The sequence below is a fragment of the Notothenia rossii genome (genome assembly GCF_949606895.1).
Source record: "Notothenia rossii genome assembly, chromosome: 10".
Taxonomy (NCBI): domain Eukaryota; kingdom Metazoa; phylum Chordata; class Actinopteri; order Perciformes; family Nototheniidae; genus Notothenia; species Notothenia rossii.
The window spans coordinates 35,660,641-35,676,892 of record NC_136908.1 but is presented as its reverse complement, the minus strand read 5'-3'; the positions used below and the strand labels follow the sequence as shown (position 1 = coordinate 35,676,892).

Below are 16,252 nucleotides of genomic sequence, written 5' to 3'. Positions count from 1 at the left end.
TGTCAGCGCAACTTACATGATGCCGTTTAGACAATATAATAATAAAGGGCGGTGCCGGCTGTCAGCGAACCGATCCGGCCTTTCTGCGCGACTATCACTCAAATGCGGGACATAGTCTCAATGTGTGGGATGCGGGACAAATAATAAAAATGCTGTGTGTGCAGTCCCGCACAGTGCGGGACACCTGGTCACCCTACACACACAGTTCTGCCCCTCACACACACACGCTTCAAACCAAGTTGCATAAATGCTTGAGCTACGTTTCTATTATAATTACTGTGAAATCTGCCTATTATGTTTTCGTCATTATTACAACAAACACACACTTGCAACTGATAACACTGGCAATGATTTTAGATGTATTAGACTATTAAAAAAAGAAATCATGCTTCAAATAAGTGGGGGTACGGCGTACCCCCGCGTCCAACGCCCACTACACCACTTACTGCAACTACAAAAAGCTAAGGTTTGTTTTCTCATCAGGAAATGCAGACCGGCTCAAACAAAAGATTTTTAAATCATCAGCTTCAAGATCATTTAATGTATCATATGTGTAATTCCCTCAGTACAGACGACAGCAACGAGTTTTTAATTTACTGGCAGGATTTATTTGGTTCATCCAGACCGTGAAAACTGTAATCAAAAAACATAATACACAAATACAATAATCACTAGTCAAAATAATAACAAAACATACAGTAATATCCCAACATTGTCCTGGTAATGTCGTCACTTTCAATTAGGCTACTGTATACACAATACACTTTGGTTACATATAATTCAACAAAACACAAAGACCAATCTAACTAAGCCCAACATGTGTTAGCCCTTAGCTGTATAAAAACAATTTAATACAAACAAGAACAGAAAACACACACAAAAAACGTCAGCAAAGTATACCTTAGTAGCTGCATTGCATGAGGAAAATTGTGTAGCTTGGTATTACTCTGTACGATTGTTTATCTTGATGCTAAGAGCTATTTTGCAGATGCATCAGCACTTAAAAACATGTACTAAATCAGCGGACTTTTCGGATGAGTGTTACGCTAAAGTATGTCCTGCCGGAAACATGCGATATAAAAACAAAGGTTCCGCCTTAGAGAACTTTGGTTCCTACCAAAATAAATAACTCAGAAATACTGCGCTGACTGACACAGAGGCAGTTACACTCCCACCAAAACATATCACATGTATATGATTTCTTCAACTATTGAGAGCCAACATACTGCGTAGAAAAGATAAACAAAAAAAACTAAACTTCAGTCCTTGGCTTCCCAGAGAACGATCACCATGACTGCACCTGTAGTGAGACAGATAGAGAGATAGAGGGGAGGAAAAGAAAGAGAGAGGCCGGAGTCTTCAGTCTGCTTCCATCAGCGTCACCGTCTTATGGATGGGCCTTTCCAGGTGGACAGGTTTGGAGATACGCTTTCCTTTCTCATCAAGGGTTGAGTCGCTGATGAGCAACTTGAGTCTTCGCACCTTCCCATCCTTTCCTGGGTACACTTCGATAACCTTTGCCATCCTCCACTGGTTACGTGGTGTAGTATCATCTTGCAGGAGTACAACATTGCCGACCTTTGCATTCCTGCGATCTTTGGTCCACTTCTGTCTCTGTTGGAGGCTCAGGAGGTACTCCTTCTTCCATCTTGTCCAGAAGTGGTTGGATAAGAATTGAACTCGACGCCATCTCTTGCGTAGGTGGATTCTCTTTGACGAACTTCCCAGGAGGTGGAGCGAGTATCGTGGACTTCATGGTCAAAATGTGGTTTGGTGTCAGGGGCTCTGAACTGGATGAATCAGAAGCCACGCACCACTGCACACCGAGTGCTCTTTCCATGTGCAGTTCACCCAGTGCCATGTCCTTGTCTTTGGCAGCTGCAGCACATTCTTCTTTTGGGATTGTGTCTAGGACCTTCTTGCTGTTAGAGATAAACTTATGCAGCCGGAGTTTGCCTGTGCTGCAAAGCTCTCTTGCTTCTTTCACCAGTTGGATCGCTTGGTCTTCAGATGCTACACTTGACAATCCATCATCAACGTAGAAGTTCCGTTGAATGAACTTTATGGTGTCGTCACTAAAGTTTCCTTGTCCTTCAGCAGCGACATGCTTCAGCCCATAGTTGGCACAGCCAGGTGACGATGCTGCACCAAACAAGTGGACCTTCATCCGATAGATGGAAGGTTGGCTTTCGAGATCTCCATTGTCCCACCAAAGGAACCGCAGGTAATCTTGGTCTTCTGCCTTAACATGGAACTGGTGAAACATGCGTTCGATGTCACACATGATTGCCACAGGACCTCTTCGGAAGCGATACAGAACTCCCACCAAGGTGTTTGTCAACTCAGGACCCGTCAGGAGGTGGTCGTTCAAGGACGTTCCTTGGTACTTGGCGGAGCAATCGAAGACAACGCGTATCTTCCCAAGCTTTTGTGGATGATACACCCCATGATGCGGAATGTACCAAGCTGGAGCTTTGTGGATGTCTTCCTCTGGGACCTTTTCTGCATCTCCGCGTCTTATGGTCTCATCCATGAAGGTCTTGTAGTCTTTGTAGTACTGGTCGTTTCTTCTCAGTTTTCTTTCTAGGCACCTGAGACGATGGATAGCACAGATCTTATTATCAGGTAAGTTAGGTCTTTCTTTCTTGAATGGCAGCGGCATTTCGTAATGACCGTCGCTCTTTAACTTGATGCTCTTTTCCATTTTTGACAGGAACCTTAGATCTTCTTGAGAGATGGGGCTGGTCTCCGACGCTCTTTCAACGAAGTCAGACTCCAGCATCTTGATGACATCTGCAGGTAAGAGAACTTCTTTGATCTGTGTCCTACAGACATAGTGCACTTCCTTTGTGAGGTCTGAAGAGGACGGTAGACCTGGCATCACTTGCTTCACCATGACTTGGTGACTTATTCCAATTGCATCTCCATAGTTGAGACACGGGTTGCCATATCCCACTACACTCCAGCCCAAGTCTGTCTTCTGTGCAAACGGCTGGTGTTCCTCACCAGGCACCACTTGTCTTGGAACGAGGGCTTGGGCACAGTTGTAGCCAATTAACAGGCCGACATCACAGCTTTGCTGAGGAGCGATCTCATCTGCAATGTGTTCAAGATGAGGCCATGCTTTCGCCGTATCTGGTGTGGGAATATGGTCTCTGTTTGCAGGGATAAACTCTCTTGAGTAAGTCACTGGAAGAGTGATTATCTTGTCTGAATAAAAACCTCTAACTTGTAGACCAGCTAGCTTCCGACAGGACACGATTGTGTTTCTTGAAGCCAACGTGGAGAGGTTTAGCTGAACTGGTTCACTCTTAGCATTGAGAGCCTTCGCTGTCTCGTCGAGGATAAAGGTTGTGTCACTTTGTGTATCAAGGAGTGCGTACACCAGAACTTCACGACTTGGCACACTTGTAGATGACACCCACACTGGAATTATTGTGGAGGTATGAGTGTCTCCAACATTCTGGATGACTCTAAGTGCCGTCGCCTCACGTGATGGTCTCTCTGACTGGTCTTGTGACTGTTCATTCTTCCTTTCTTTGTACTCTTCTTTGTCTTTGTCACTGTACCTTGCTCTGTCAGATCTTGTAGACATCCTTTCTTCCTTGGTGCGATCGTCATGAAGACAAGTTGGGTGTCTTCTCTCACAGGTGTCGCAGCTGTCTCTTTCTCTACAATCTTTAGATCGGTGGCCAAAATTGAGACAGCCAAAACACAATTTATTTTCTTGAACAAACTTGATTCGCTCCAAGATTGTCCCTTGCATAAACTTGTAACACCTTTGTAGACTGTGTCCTGCCTTCTCACAGAAGACACAGCTTGTGACGACGACTTTCTCATCTGAGGTGGTTGCTAACACCTTTGCTCCAGGACATCCGCTCTTTACACTCTTGTCTGGAATCCTTTCACTTGGCTTAAGAGCATGAAGAGATGTTATTGGGCTGCAAGCGATTTTAGCTTCACGTGTGAGAAACTTGACAAACTGGCTGAAGCTCGGGAACATGTGAGTGTCTTCTTCTGCTTCTATGACTTTCCTATTCCACCTTGAAGTCAACCAGTCTGGGAGTTTAGAGAGAATTTTCTGGTTCTCGTTGCAATCATTAAGTATTTCAAGACCTCTGATCTGAGACATGGCTGCCTCACAGCAGCGCAGGAAGTCGGCGAGTTCTTGAAGTTCCATACTGCCTTTGGAGCTTATCTTGGGCCACGCGTCGAGCTTCTCTCTGAAGGCCTTGGCGATGAGGAATGGATTGCCGTATCGCTCTTCTAGGATGTCCCATGCTGCATAATACGCTGGCTCTGTGCCAAGTAAAAAGTAGCTCTCTATGGCCCTTTTAGCAGATCCACCCACATACTTGCGTAGATAATATATCTTCTCTTCAGCTGGTATGTTCTTCCTGTCAACGAGCGTCTGAAAGGACACTTTCCAGTCGTTGAATCGGAGTGGGTCACCACTGAACACTGTAGGTTCAGGTAGAGGAATGCGACTCGCACTGATGGCTTCTGCGAGCGCTTTGACGAGAGCTGTTGTGCCATCTTCATATTTGTTTTCTTGCCTTGCTTGTGCTACAGCTGGTGGTGTAAAATGGTGCCGCAGCGGGCTAGTTTGAGGCTTGACTTCTTCTTCTTTCTTCACAGAGACACGATGGAGAAGATCATTTATAGTTTGAGGCTTGACTTCCTCTTCTTTCTTCACAGAGCCACGATGGAGAAGATAATTTATTTCTTCATCTGAGCCGTCGGCCTTAGTTGCCGGACATGAATGTATACTCTGGTCATATACTTGCTGTCGTGCCTCGGCAGCCTTTAGCTTCTTAATAGTCTCCAATCGATCTAGTTCTCTGCGCTTGGCTTCTAGCACTCTTTGTCTCTCTGCATTTTCAGCCTCTTGTTTGGCTTTTATCTGAGCGGCTTCAACTTCCAGTCTCTGAAGCTCTTTAATATAATGCTCTTGCTCCAGCTGTACTTCTAAGGTGGCTTTGTTGGCAGCAACCTCAGCAGCTGCACTCTTCCTGCTTGCAGAGGAGCACTTAGTGTGGCGAGAGCTAATGCCTGTCCTTCCTGAGGCTACAGACATTACCTCTTCAATGACTCGATGTTCTTCATGTCTTTGACTTGTAGTATGCCTATGGGCTGTAGCTTCCTCCCTTGCATCTATAAGGTCCATTGCATCCTTAACCATCTTCTTTGTTACTGTTTCACAGGTGTCGATTTTGCGACGTGTGTTAAGGTCAGGAACCTCAAGGCGTTTCCAATCGTCATAAACGTCATTTAGACTCCTAGAGGTATTGCGTACTTTAGTAATTTGTCCATCTAGCAGGTCGTCTGAGCACTTTCCACTCAGCGCTTGGTTGGCTTCTTTAGTGGCATCCTTCCACTTCTCATAGCACACACTGAACCGATGTGCAACCTTTATTACTTGCTCATCATGCTGTTCTTGACCCTTTTCCGTCATTCTGCGGACTCTTTGGCCTAATGGTGGCTCTTCTGAGGAAGCGGGGTTGTCCACTATGATGCCTTCAGTCGCTTGTGGCTGCACGGTTGAGCTGTGCTCGTGCACACACTCTGTCTTGTCAGGTGCGTGTGACTCCATGTCTGGGAAATGTACATCTGCAATTGTGTGCTCTTCGCCATTTCGGGACATCTTACTTGCCTTACTGTTGTCATTCACTGCTCTTTGGTGCTGTCTTCGTGAGCAGTTAAGTTTTCACTGTAATTCCCTCAGTACAGACGACAGCAACAAGTTTTTAATTTACTGGCAGGATTTATTTGGTTCATCCAGACCGTGAAAACTGTAATCAAAAAACATAATACACAAATACAATAATCACTAGTCAAAATAATAACAAAACATACAGTAATATCCCAACATTGTCCTGGTAATGTCGTCACTTTCAATTAGGCTACTGTATACACAATACACTTTGGTTACATATAATTCAACAAAACACAAAGACCAATCTAACTAAGCCCAACATGTGTTAGCCCTTAGCTGTATAAAAACAATTTAATACAAACAAGAACAGAAAACACACACAAAAAACGTCAGCAAAGTATACCTTAGTAGCTGCATTGCATGAGGAAAATTGTGTAGCTTGGTATTACTCTGTACGATTGTTTATCTTGATGCTAAGAGCTATTTTGCAGATGCATCAGCACTTAAAAACATGTACTAAATCAGCGGACTTTTCGGATGAGTGTTACGCTAAAGTATGTCCTGCCGGAAACATGCGATATAAAAACAAAGGTTCCGCCTTAGAGAACTTAGCCCTTAGCTGTATAAAAACAATTTAATACAAACAAGAACAGAAAACACACACAAAAAACGTCAGCAAAGTATACCTTAGTAGCTGCATTGCATGAGGAAAATTGTGTAGCTTGGTATTACTCTGTACGATTGTTTATCTTGATGCTAAGAGCTATTTTGCAGATGCATCAGCACTTAAAAACATGTACTAAATCAGCGGACTTTTCGGATGAGTGTTACGCTAAAGTATGTCCTGCCGGAAACATGCGATATAAAAACAAAGGTTCCGCCTTAGAGAACTTTGGTTCCTACCAAAATAAATAACTCAGAAATACTGCGCTGACTGACACAGAGGCAGTTACAATATGTTCGCCGAATTGACATGAAAGCACTAATAAATGTAGTTTCATCCACTTGAGTTTACAAAAATAATCGATTTGTTTTTATATCACATCCGACGGGAGGAAATTCAGCAGCTCTCACTACCGATTTTTAATCCTAATTTAATCATCATCTTCACCACGATCATTTATGTTTATGTTCGCCGAATTGACATGAAAGCACTGACAAATATGAATATACTGTAGTCAACTTCATTAAAACGTTATTAACGTGCCTAAACTCAGTAATTCACCATTTCTACGCATGACAACACACTTTGTCCGTGTTTGGCTCTCTCGCCGCACAGTGAAGCGTTCCCGCATTGACGTCACTTCCGGCTTCCCCCAAAACCTCAAAATGAGTCGAAGGAATTTTCCCGCGATGTTCGAAATTATTGATATTTATTGGAACGGTATCGCTTTTTCTTTTTTAAAGTGACGGTTCGAGATTACTAGTAGCCCACTATTTCATTGCACAAAAGTTGTTGGGTTCGTGTCCCATAGGCTCTTTAAAGTCTTTGCATAAATTAGGGCGTGGTCCCTTTGATGGACATGTACATGCCTCACTGTCAGCTAACAGCAACTTGTCCACTCTGCTAGGCTACAACCATAGAGGCTACAACATTAGTTAGTCATAGTACTGTACTTGACCCTTTAGCTTTAGCCTTGTTCTTGGTGATAACGGATCCGCAGGGGGCTAGCTCCAGCCGGTGTCCCGGAGTTAGCCCAGTGCGGCTCCGTTAGGTCCGGGCGATGGAGTCCGTCGTTATAACTGGAGATCAAGGAATGCAGCGAAACGCAGACTTGGTTCGCCTGCTGTAGTATTAGCTAAATAAATTATGTTGAACAAGGCTTATTAAGCTGAACATCGCCACAATTTTTCTGCTATGTATCGGTACTTCTTTTCCTAACATGTGAATGACAAGCATTAAGAATAACAAAATATAGCTAATTCTCTTGCAGATTGTCTCATTTGATTATGAATGTAACGTTTATATAGGGGAACTACATTGTTAGCAGTAACTTGGTATGCATGTATTTCATGTTAGCTTAGCTTCTTAGTCTGAGCTAGCTCTGTTTACTTCCAGTTCGGAGGCAGCAGGTCCCGCCTCGGCTCCTCCTCTTTGCCCTTATTTGGAGCAGGCTGGAGTAGGCGGGAGTTGAACTCTGACGTCACTGTCGAGCCGTTAGTGGCCGACTCCGCCTACTAAGGGCTTCTCGGCAACTCTGCAGAATCCTATGGGTGACGTCAGGGACACTACGTCCATTTATACAGTCTATGGTTTATATATATCTATGGATCTGGTAGCCCGAGCACATATGGTACTGACACCGGTACCGGTGCACCCTCCCTCTCTCCCTCACACTTTGGCTGTGAGCTGCGGGCGCCAGATAAGCCAACATCCCTCATTTTCATCACTTACAGCGCCCATCGTACAGGGCAAATTAAAAGTGTAACCGGGGTGAAAAGGGTGTTACAGTTACTTAATTATGAATGTTGTTACATCAAGGCTGAAAATTAGGATGAGCCCCAACGGTCAAAAATGTTTTTTTCCCTCCCAGAGCTGTCAGCGCAGCGCCTGCCCAGATCTGGCGCCCTAGGCGAACATCTATAACGCCAGTGCTACGGGCCGGCCCTGAGTTCATATGCAACTCGCAAATATCTTTCTTTCTCTCTCTCTTCTCTCTCCTCTCTTCTCTCATCTCCCCTCTCTTCTCTCTTTTCTCTTCTCCCTTCTCTCTCTTCTATCTCTCCCCCTCTCTCTCTCTCTCTCTCTCAATGTTGGTACGCAAATGCGCCTTTTTTCAAATGACCCAGTGCTCTTTTTTTGGCGGAGGTGTGCATGCGCACCTGCGCACCAGTTATGTGCAGCCCGGCATATATATATATATAAATTAGGGACGGGACTTTAACGCGTTAATCAAGATTAATTAATTACACAAAAATTAACGCGTTAAAAAAATTAACGCATTTTAATCGCACTTATTTTTGCACTGCGGAACGTTTCTCACTGGATGAGTTTCAGGGGTACCGATTATACTGGAGCACCAACTAACGTTCATGACTTCAGACAGCAACAAACCACAGTGAACAATAGTCAAACATGATCGAAGAAGCTGATGAGACCGCTTTGGTTGGCCCAATGAATGGGACATTTTCTTTTAAAAAACGGACGGATGGAAGCGTCGATAAGAGCACGGTTGTTTGCAAATTATGCAAAAAGGAATTCGCATATCACCGCAGTACATCAAGCCTCAAGTATCATCTCAATGCAAAACATATAGCAGCTAGCGTGGAAGCTAGCGTGGATGTTAGCCCGACTCGGAGTACAAGGACCCACACCCAATTCGCGTTGATCAAACAGTGGCCTATGCAACAGAGAGATTTTATTTTTCATCAGGATATTGGAAGAATAGGAGGGATTGAGGTCAATCATTGGCACTTTTTTATTTTATTTTAAATAGTACAGTACACTTTATGTTGAACTATTTATTATGTTGTTGGTGCAACTGGCACTTTATGTTGAACTGTTTATTGTTTTGGCCAAGGTTATTGAGAGAGTTGGACTGAAATTGATTAGATTTTTTAAATCCACTGTTGGTAAATCAACAAAGTCTGTTATGGCCTCTGAAGCAACAGAGAGATGCTTTCTAATAGTCAGGGTTTCCAATGTTCTGAATGTACTTGAAAGTATTGTGTTTTACTTAAAAAACAAAGTGTTATAGTTTACAGAAGGTCTACCTACCTATAAGCTACCTGAATCTCTGAAATGTACTATATTCCTAAATATGCTATTGCTACACTTTATGGCAAAAATTGCACTTTTCTGTTGGTCTTGGTTAAGTACCACCTTGAAAAAAATAAACAATGTTTTGTTGCTTAAGCTTATGTATTCAGTCATTATTCAATAGTATACTAAAATCCATGTGAAAAAAATTGCTTCTCACTGTTCTCAGGTCAAATATTTATATGTGATTAAAAATGTGATTAATTTCGATTAATTCATTACAAAGCCTCTAATTAATTAGATTAATTTTTTTAATCGAGTCCCGGCCCTAATATATATATATATATATTGCACATATTGCACATAGTTGGTTGGTATTTAACAGCAAGGGGTATGAGATCTTTTTGTAGCTATTCGTGGTGAAGGCATCTGTGCTATTGTATGCATTATTTTTGACACAACATTTCTACAGGCATGGCAGAATATGCTACTATTTTCACATGAATACTCTAACCATTGTCTATTTTTATACCACGAGCTGCAAAATGACCGCCTAACCCCACTGTACAGGTGGGTACTTGTTTAGATATACCTGTGCAGGCTCTGTTTTGCCGTGGTATCCTGGCACCTGCGGGCCGCAGAGGGGCGGCGTAGTTTCGGGCGACAAAGACTGCTGCTCCGGGGGCGAGGGCAGCGAGTCAGGCGGGAGTAAGCTAGTGTCCACAACGGAGGGTAACGTGATGTCCCCATCTGACCTGTTGCTACTGTCTGCAGTAGATGCAGTGTTGCTGGCGTTTAGTGATGGTTGCTTTAACCATTTTCGTATTTGATTATCCACAGATGTGTGTCACTGCTGTGGAAGCACTTTTGAAATGATGCACGCGCAGCGGAGCAGGTCACGCGCACCTGACACAATTTGTTCTTTGTATTTTTCGCTCTGTTCTCTTTTTTGAATAGAGGGTGCATAAAATTCAACTGCCCCGAAGATCCCGACGCGAAGCCTGAAGAGTAAACACACCAGGTTTACTAATCTACCGCACAATTTGTCTGGTGTCGGAATGTCTCGCTATGTTAGTACATTCAACAAAACACCATTTAATTTTGGGTTAAAATGTGTTGTAACTGCGTTACTGAGCATTGTAACGGGTAATATATTACCCAAATTTCATTAGTAATGCGTTACATTACTTTGTTACAGCAAAAAGTAATATATTACTGTAACTCCGTTACTTTTGTAACGCGTTACACCCAACACTGGTGTGTGTGTGTGTGTGTGTGTGTGTGGGGGGGGGGGGGGGGGGGGGTTCTACTAGGGGCTGTGCTGGTTGTGTAGTCTGACCGCTGCAGGAAGGAAGGACGGTATCTCTCCGTGAGACAGCAGGGGTGCAGCAGTCTGTCGCTGAAGGAGCTGCACAGTGAGGACAGGGTGGAACAAACTGGGACTAAGTCTCTTTACATCTTGACTGCAGGGCATGGGGATCAAACCAGTCCCCCTGGGATTGGACCCTCCGTAGCCACAGCTGCCCGTAAAAGTTAGATCATGAAATATTCATGTCATTTATGGACGTGTGAAGGATTTGTGTGCTGTTGTTAAAAAAAAGAATTGAGACTCTGGAAGGAAGCAGCTTGAATGTTCTTATTACACAGGATGTAGAAAAGATATTCCTCATTTAAGAATGCCGTCGCTGTACGTGTTAACATGAAATTATTTGATGCTGTTTGAAGTGTAAAACGCAGTCGATGTGAGGGATGAAAACAGCAATCAGGAAAAGACTACATATGTAGAATATGATAAAAGTTGACAATACTGATTACCACACTCGTAAATGTATTTCATACTCGCTGTACCACAATGTCTATAAACCTCATGTGTATTCGTGTTCAGTGAGGATGAAAGGAGCTGTTTCAACAAATTGTGCTTCAACGGAGAGATACTTTCAATGCACCATCATCACATTATAAGCTCTTTTGGAAAGTACGTGTTACATTGGTTATTAGAAAGACAAAGAAGAGCAGAAAACAAATTCCATGCATTCTTGAATGCTTTATGCAGATACCTGGATTTATCAGGAATCTCCTTGCTTCTGTCCTCAGAGCCGTCCTTCGGCCCCTGCTAAGGCTTCAATACCACCTAACATTCTCACACTTTCTGGCATCTGTGATTAGTTGGTGGCCTGGGTTGAGTTTTGGGTTCAATCAATGTAAGATGGGTGGTCCAAATCAACACAGTTCGAAAAATAATTATTACTATTCATGTAAATGGTTTAAACCATTGCTTCCATTGGTGATGAGCAATAAAGCTGCGTTCTGGAGTCCAACAGGGCAGATAACATGCACAGACAGAAATGTAAAAAGGTCTAACCAGATGATCCAAAGCACTGTATTTGCTCTCATTGCAAAGGAAAACTGTGTGCAACAACCATGGTAGTATGGTCCAATTTAAACTAGTATTCACACATCTAGCAGACATGGAAGATTATCATTCTTTTGGAATCATGTGTTTGTAAGAGCAAAACGCTCTGTTGAAGCTCTTTGTGCTCTAAGAGGAATACTGTTTATCTGCTCAATGTTTCCCTGCTAGTCAGACTGTTCCCAACCTGAATATACGTACGTATCCTTTAATTCAAATTAAGTTGTTTAAACCCCAGGCTCAGTATGTCAGGGGTATTCAACTAAAATTCAATGAGGTCCAGTTAGAGAAAATGTCCCCATGCAAAGGTCCGGAACATCCAAATGTCTAACTTGCTTTATGAATTAGTGTGATATATATTGAAGTAGCCTGTAGCTTTATCAACGTCTGCATGTAATCAACAGCTGACTGCCAATCAAATAGAGAAAGTACAATTCATAAACAACAATTATTTATTGTCAATTAACATTGAACTAGACAGATTTACAGTAAAATACTGTGGATATGTGTAATGTTCCTCTCGGGCTGCATTTAAAAATAAAATAGGGAAAATGAATAGAATAGCTTTTGAAAATATGTGCATCTTAAAAGTGCTTAATTTTATATAAATAAAATAAAGTGTAGGAGCAGCTTGAGTTTCCCTTTTTCTTTGTTAACCGTTTCACATCATGACTTAACAGTTTCAGCCGATTCTAAAATAATATCAGTCTTTACACATCATAACAATTGAACAGTTTTAAAGTTTCTCTTTCTTTCCCTCTTATATTGCAGTCCCTCTCTCACTTTTTTTAAATTCAGTGCGAGAATTGATCTCGAGCTTGTCCTGCCAGGAGTTTGTAAATCTGGGCTGAAACGGTGTCAGGGCCATTCTCATACACACATGCAGGTGATCATTGGTTACAGTGATGCAAACACAGGTATTGTATGGTGAAAAAAGAGATAACTATTCGAAGCAGAAAAAAAACTGCGTAATATACCATCTGACAAAGGCCTGTGCTATAATGTTTCAATTAACTGGCTATTCTTTATAATATACTCAGATCAATAGGAGACAGAGATGTTAAGTTATAAATCAAGGGTTTTTATTATTATTTACAGCAGGGGTGGGGAACCTTTTTCCTTTAAATTTTTACAACATCCTCAGAGGGTCCTACAAATTATTGACCACTGCTTAAAAAAACTAAAATCACAACCCATTCATTTGTCCTTTCTTTCATGCTGTGGAAAGCAAAAGCAGCCTCTTAATCCAGATATTTTACCATGATATTTCATGCCACAACCGTGCATGCATTCACGTGCACGGTTGTGGCATGACCACCACGACAGAAAGATATGGACACAAGATGTGTGCAAATGTATTTAGTATCCTATCCATGTGAACATGGTTTAAGTGTGGGGGGGGACCTAACCTCCTCTAGCCTCTAGGGGGGTCCTGCTCCCCCAGGAAGATTTTTTTTTTTTTAAATATTGAAGTTAAAAGCATCAATATGGTCCACTTTGAGAGCAAAATTAAGAGATCTATGGATACATCTTTCAACACCCATATGAAACAGAACTGTAAGCAGATTTTTCTTTTTGGATATTTTACAAATCACTCCCCTTTTAAACTCTATTCTTGTTGTTTTTAACAACTTTTTTGTTACTGTCATATAGTATTTTATACTTGTTTTTCATTTAGTCTCATTAATAACTATAATGATCATATCAAGGTGTGCCTTAACCTCACTGAGCTGAGGTTATTTGAGCCTCTCAGGAGAGAGTTCTCTTCCACCTGGTTGCAGTGGCGGTTTTACAGGGTGGCACGGGATGGCAGCTGCCACCCCAGTTGGCAGCTTTGTTTTGAAAGAAAAGTTGTGGCTCATCGGACAATTATGAGAGAAAATCTCTAATGTCCGAGTGCAAGTGAATGCAGCACAAGACACGAGCTTGGAAATATGATTGGCGCTGATTTCCTTTGAACGGGGGACAGCGCAAAACGAGAAGCATTTCGGATCCAAGTAGACGGAAGGAATGAGATATTTGCGGTCAGGGTATGGCTGGGGTAGGCTACAGCCATACCAAGAAATGGCTTAGCCCCACCTTAGCCCCACCATGAACAATGACGTTAAAGTAAGCAAAATAAAGTCCGCCAACTCGCGTTGAGTAAATTGCACAGACAGCAGTTAGTAAGATTGATTTCAGTATCCACTTGTCTTGAAATACCAAAGACTAGAAATGGTTTTGAAAACTTTTGTCACGTAGTGATCGTCTCCTCAATAGAACATCTTTGATAATGTCTTCTGACCAATCAGATTCACGATAACGGCGTGGTGTTGTTGCAGGAAGTCCCGACGGAGAATACTTTTGCGGTAGTACATCTCTATATACATCGATACAACATTACGTGTTGATAGAAATCAACACGTAATGAAATAAGACCCCACGGTTTGATAATTGATTGGTGTGTGGGCTGTCTTTCATTTTGACACCCAGAACAATGGGGGCTATCCACAATGTAAAGTAATTCACACAGCCTCTTCCCTCTTCTCTCTGTGAGGAGCAGCAGGTTCAGCTTTCAGAACAAAGTAACAAAAAACTAAAATATGTCGTGTAGTAATAGATTTATTTATTTTTCTTCTCAAGAGAGTACCAGAATGTTTATTTTATGTTAGTATTTCAAAATATCTCTTGGGGGAGAATCCCCCCAGACCCCCCTGCAGGGGTTGGGTTTTCAGCATGTCAACTCTTTCACCTGTGGAGAAATTGCAGGATTGGCTCCAGGTCGCCCTTTTTATTTACTACAAGACAAATGTGCCTTTTTAATTCATTCAGTTCAATTTGAATTGAGACAGGGAAATAATCTAAACCTCACGCGTGGCATTTCACTGTCAAGGGGAGCGTGTATGTAATTACATTGCAAATACTGACTTGAGCCCCACCACTGTATGGGTTAGCCCTACCATAGATTACCCAACACAAATACTCTGGCGCTGCCACTGTTTGCGGTCTACAATGACAGAGAAGAGCCTGTCAAATTGGGCTGTACTCAGCGTTGAATCAAAACGCACCATAGCTTTAAATCGTTTGTGAGGCGTTTTGCTGATCAAGATGGCAATCGCCACATTCAGCTGTAATAGGCATGCCAACTTGATGCTCTGCTCAAGAATGAGTCGATGAGAATAATAAACTGTTAAGATAATGACCTTACGTGTGTATAATATTGTTCTTCTTTGTGGGGGTCTGCCCCCAAAAAACAGTTTCAAGTCCTGAGAAAGTCAAATAAGACGGTGTGTAAAACTTCACTGCCCAGCCAAAAGAAAGTAACCACTTTGATTTAACTAGGCCAGTAGGTAAGGACTTTCCACTGGATAATAACTGCACTGATGTATATGATTTAGCTGAATACACGTTTTTTAACCCTAAATGATGCAGTTAGTCACTTCTTTAGTGTTTGTTCTTTCTGATGTAAAGTCAAGGTTGTAAGTGTTTGCAATGAAGTTGTTGGGCGCTGAACTGTTCTTTTGATTATTTTGATTTATGATCGTAATTACTTGTCTTTCAAATTTGAAGGAGGGTGAGCAAGCATCTTGAGGAACGTTCATCATTAACTCCTCCAGAAAATATAGTTTATTTAATAATAACACTGAATATGTGAATCATAACAGTGATTGACAGCTGATAGGAAAAATATGATTGTTAATATTATCATATTCATACAGACACACATCGATGAGACAGTTAATTAATATACTTATTGCAGCAGTCTTCATAGATTTGGTACCCCTGCTGGTCTAAGAGTGAAACCAACTAATTCAGTTACAATTCATTAAATTATGTCTGCCAACTTATATATTTATATTTATGGCTTTACTGATGTGCCACAATAATGTCACCTAATGTTATTGAGTTAAAATATCAATAATGTGGCTTTCCATGTTAACATTGATTGATATGATTGCGATTAAATCAGCATATACTTCTGCCAGGGGATGCCACCCCTCAAATTCTCCTGCCACCCTCTTGCCACTCCATGAATATTTTTTTAGATCCGCCCCTGCCTGGTCGTAGGAAAGCTCTTTAAATTCGTTAGTATAGCTAGCTAACCAGATGCTAATAACAACAGATCGTCACTGTGCTTACAACTAAAGACACAGCCACACAAACACTGCGGCATGTGTACGGCTCCTTATGGGTACTGTAATATTTGAAGGGCTGGAGCGGACTTCCGGTGCTCTCCGTCAGCACTCCTTTCAGACGAGACCATAGGGACGAGACATATACCACGTGAAGACACGTTACGCTCGTGCTGTGTTCAAGAAACCTGTCCTTGGGCCAGGAAAAACAGGTACTTGCTTGTTTAATTATTTTTGCGGTCTAGATTTCTTCTTCTTTTTTGAAGTGAGAATTTTTCTTTTTGGGGGTGGGGAGTCCGTCCGTCAGTCCGACTGACGCACAGACTCCCCACCCCCAAAAAGAAAACTCTTCGGTTCTCCACAAATTACACAAG

At 42.2% G+C, this 16,252-nt stretch overlaps 1 protein-coding gene across 1 annotated transcript; it reads right to left on the bottom strand.

Annotated features, from left to right (window-relative positions):
* Nucleotides 1–566: 566 nt before the first annotated feature.
* On the bottom strand, nucleotides 567–6,283 carry LOC307022546 (uncharacterized protein). Its single transcript, XM_079655374.1, has 2 exons — nucleotides 6,060–6,283; nucleotides 567–5,792 (listed from the first exon to the last, which is right to left on the bottom strand). Exon 2 carries the CDS (start codon nucleotides 5,642–5,644, stop codon nucleotides 1,550–1,552), a length of 4,095 nt encoding a protein of 1,364 aa, XP_079511500.1. The 5' UTR covers nucleotides 5,645–5,792; nucleotides 6,060–6,283; the 3' UTR covers nucleotides 567–1,549.
* Nucleotides 6,284–16,252: the final 9,969 nt, after the last annotated feature.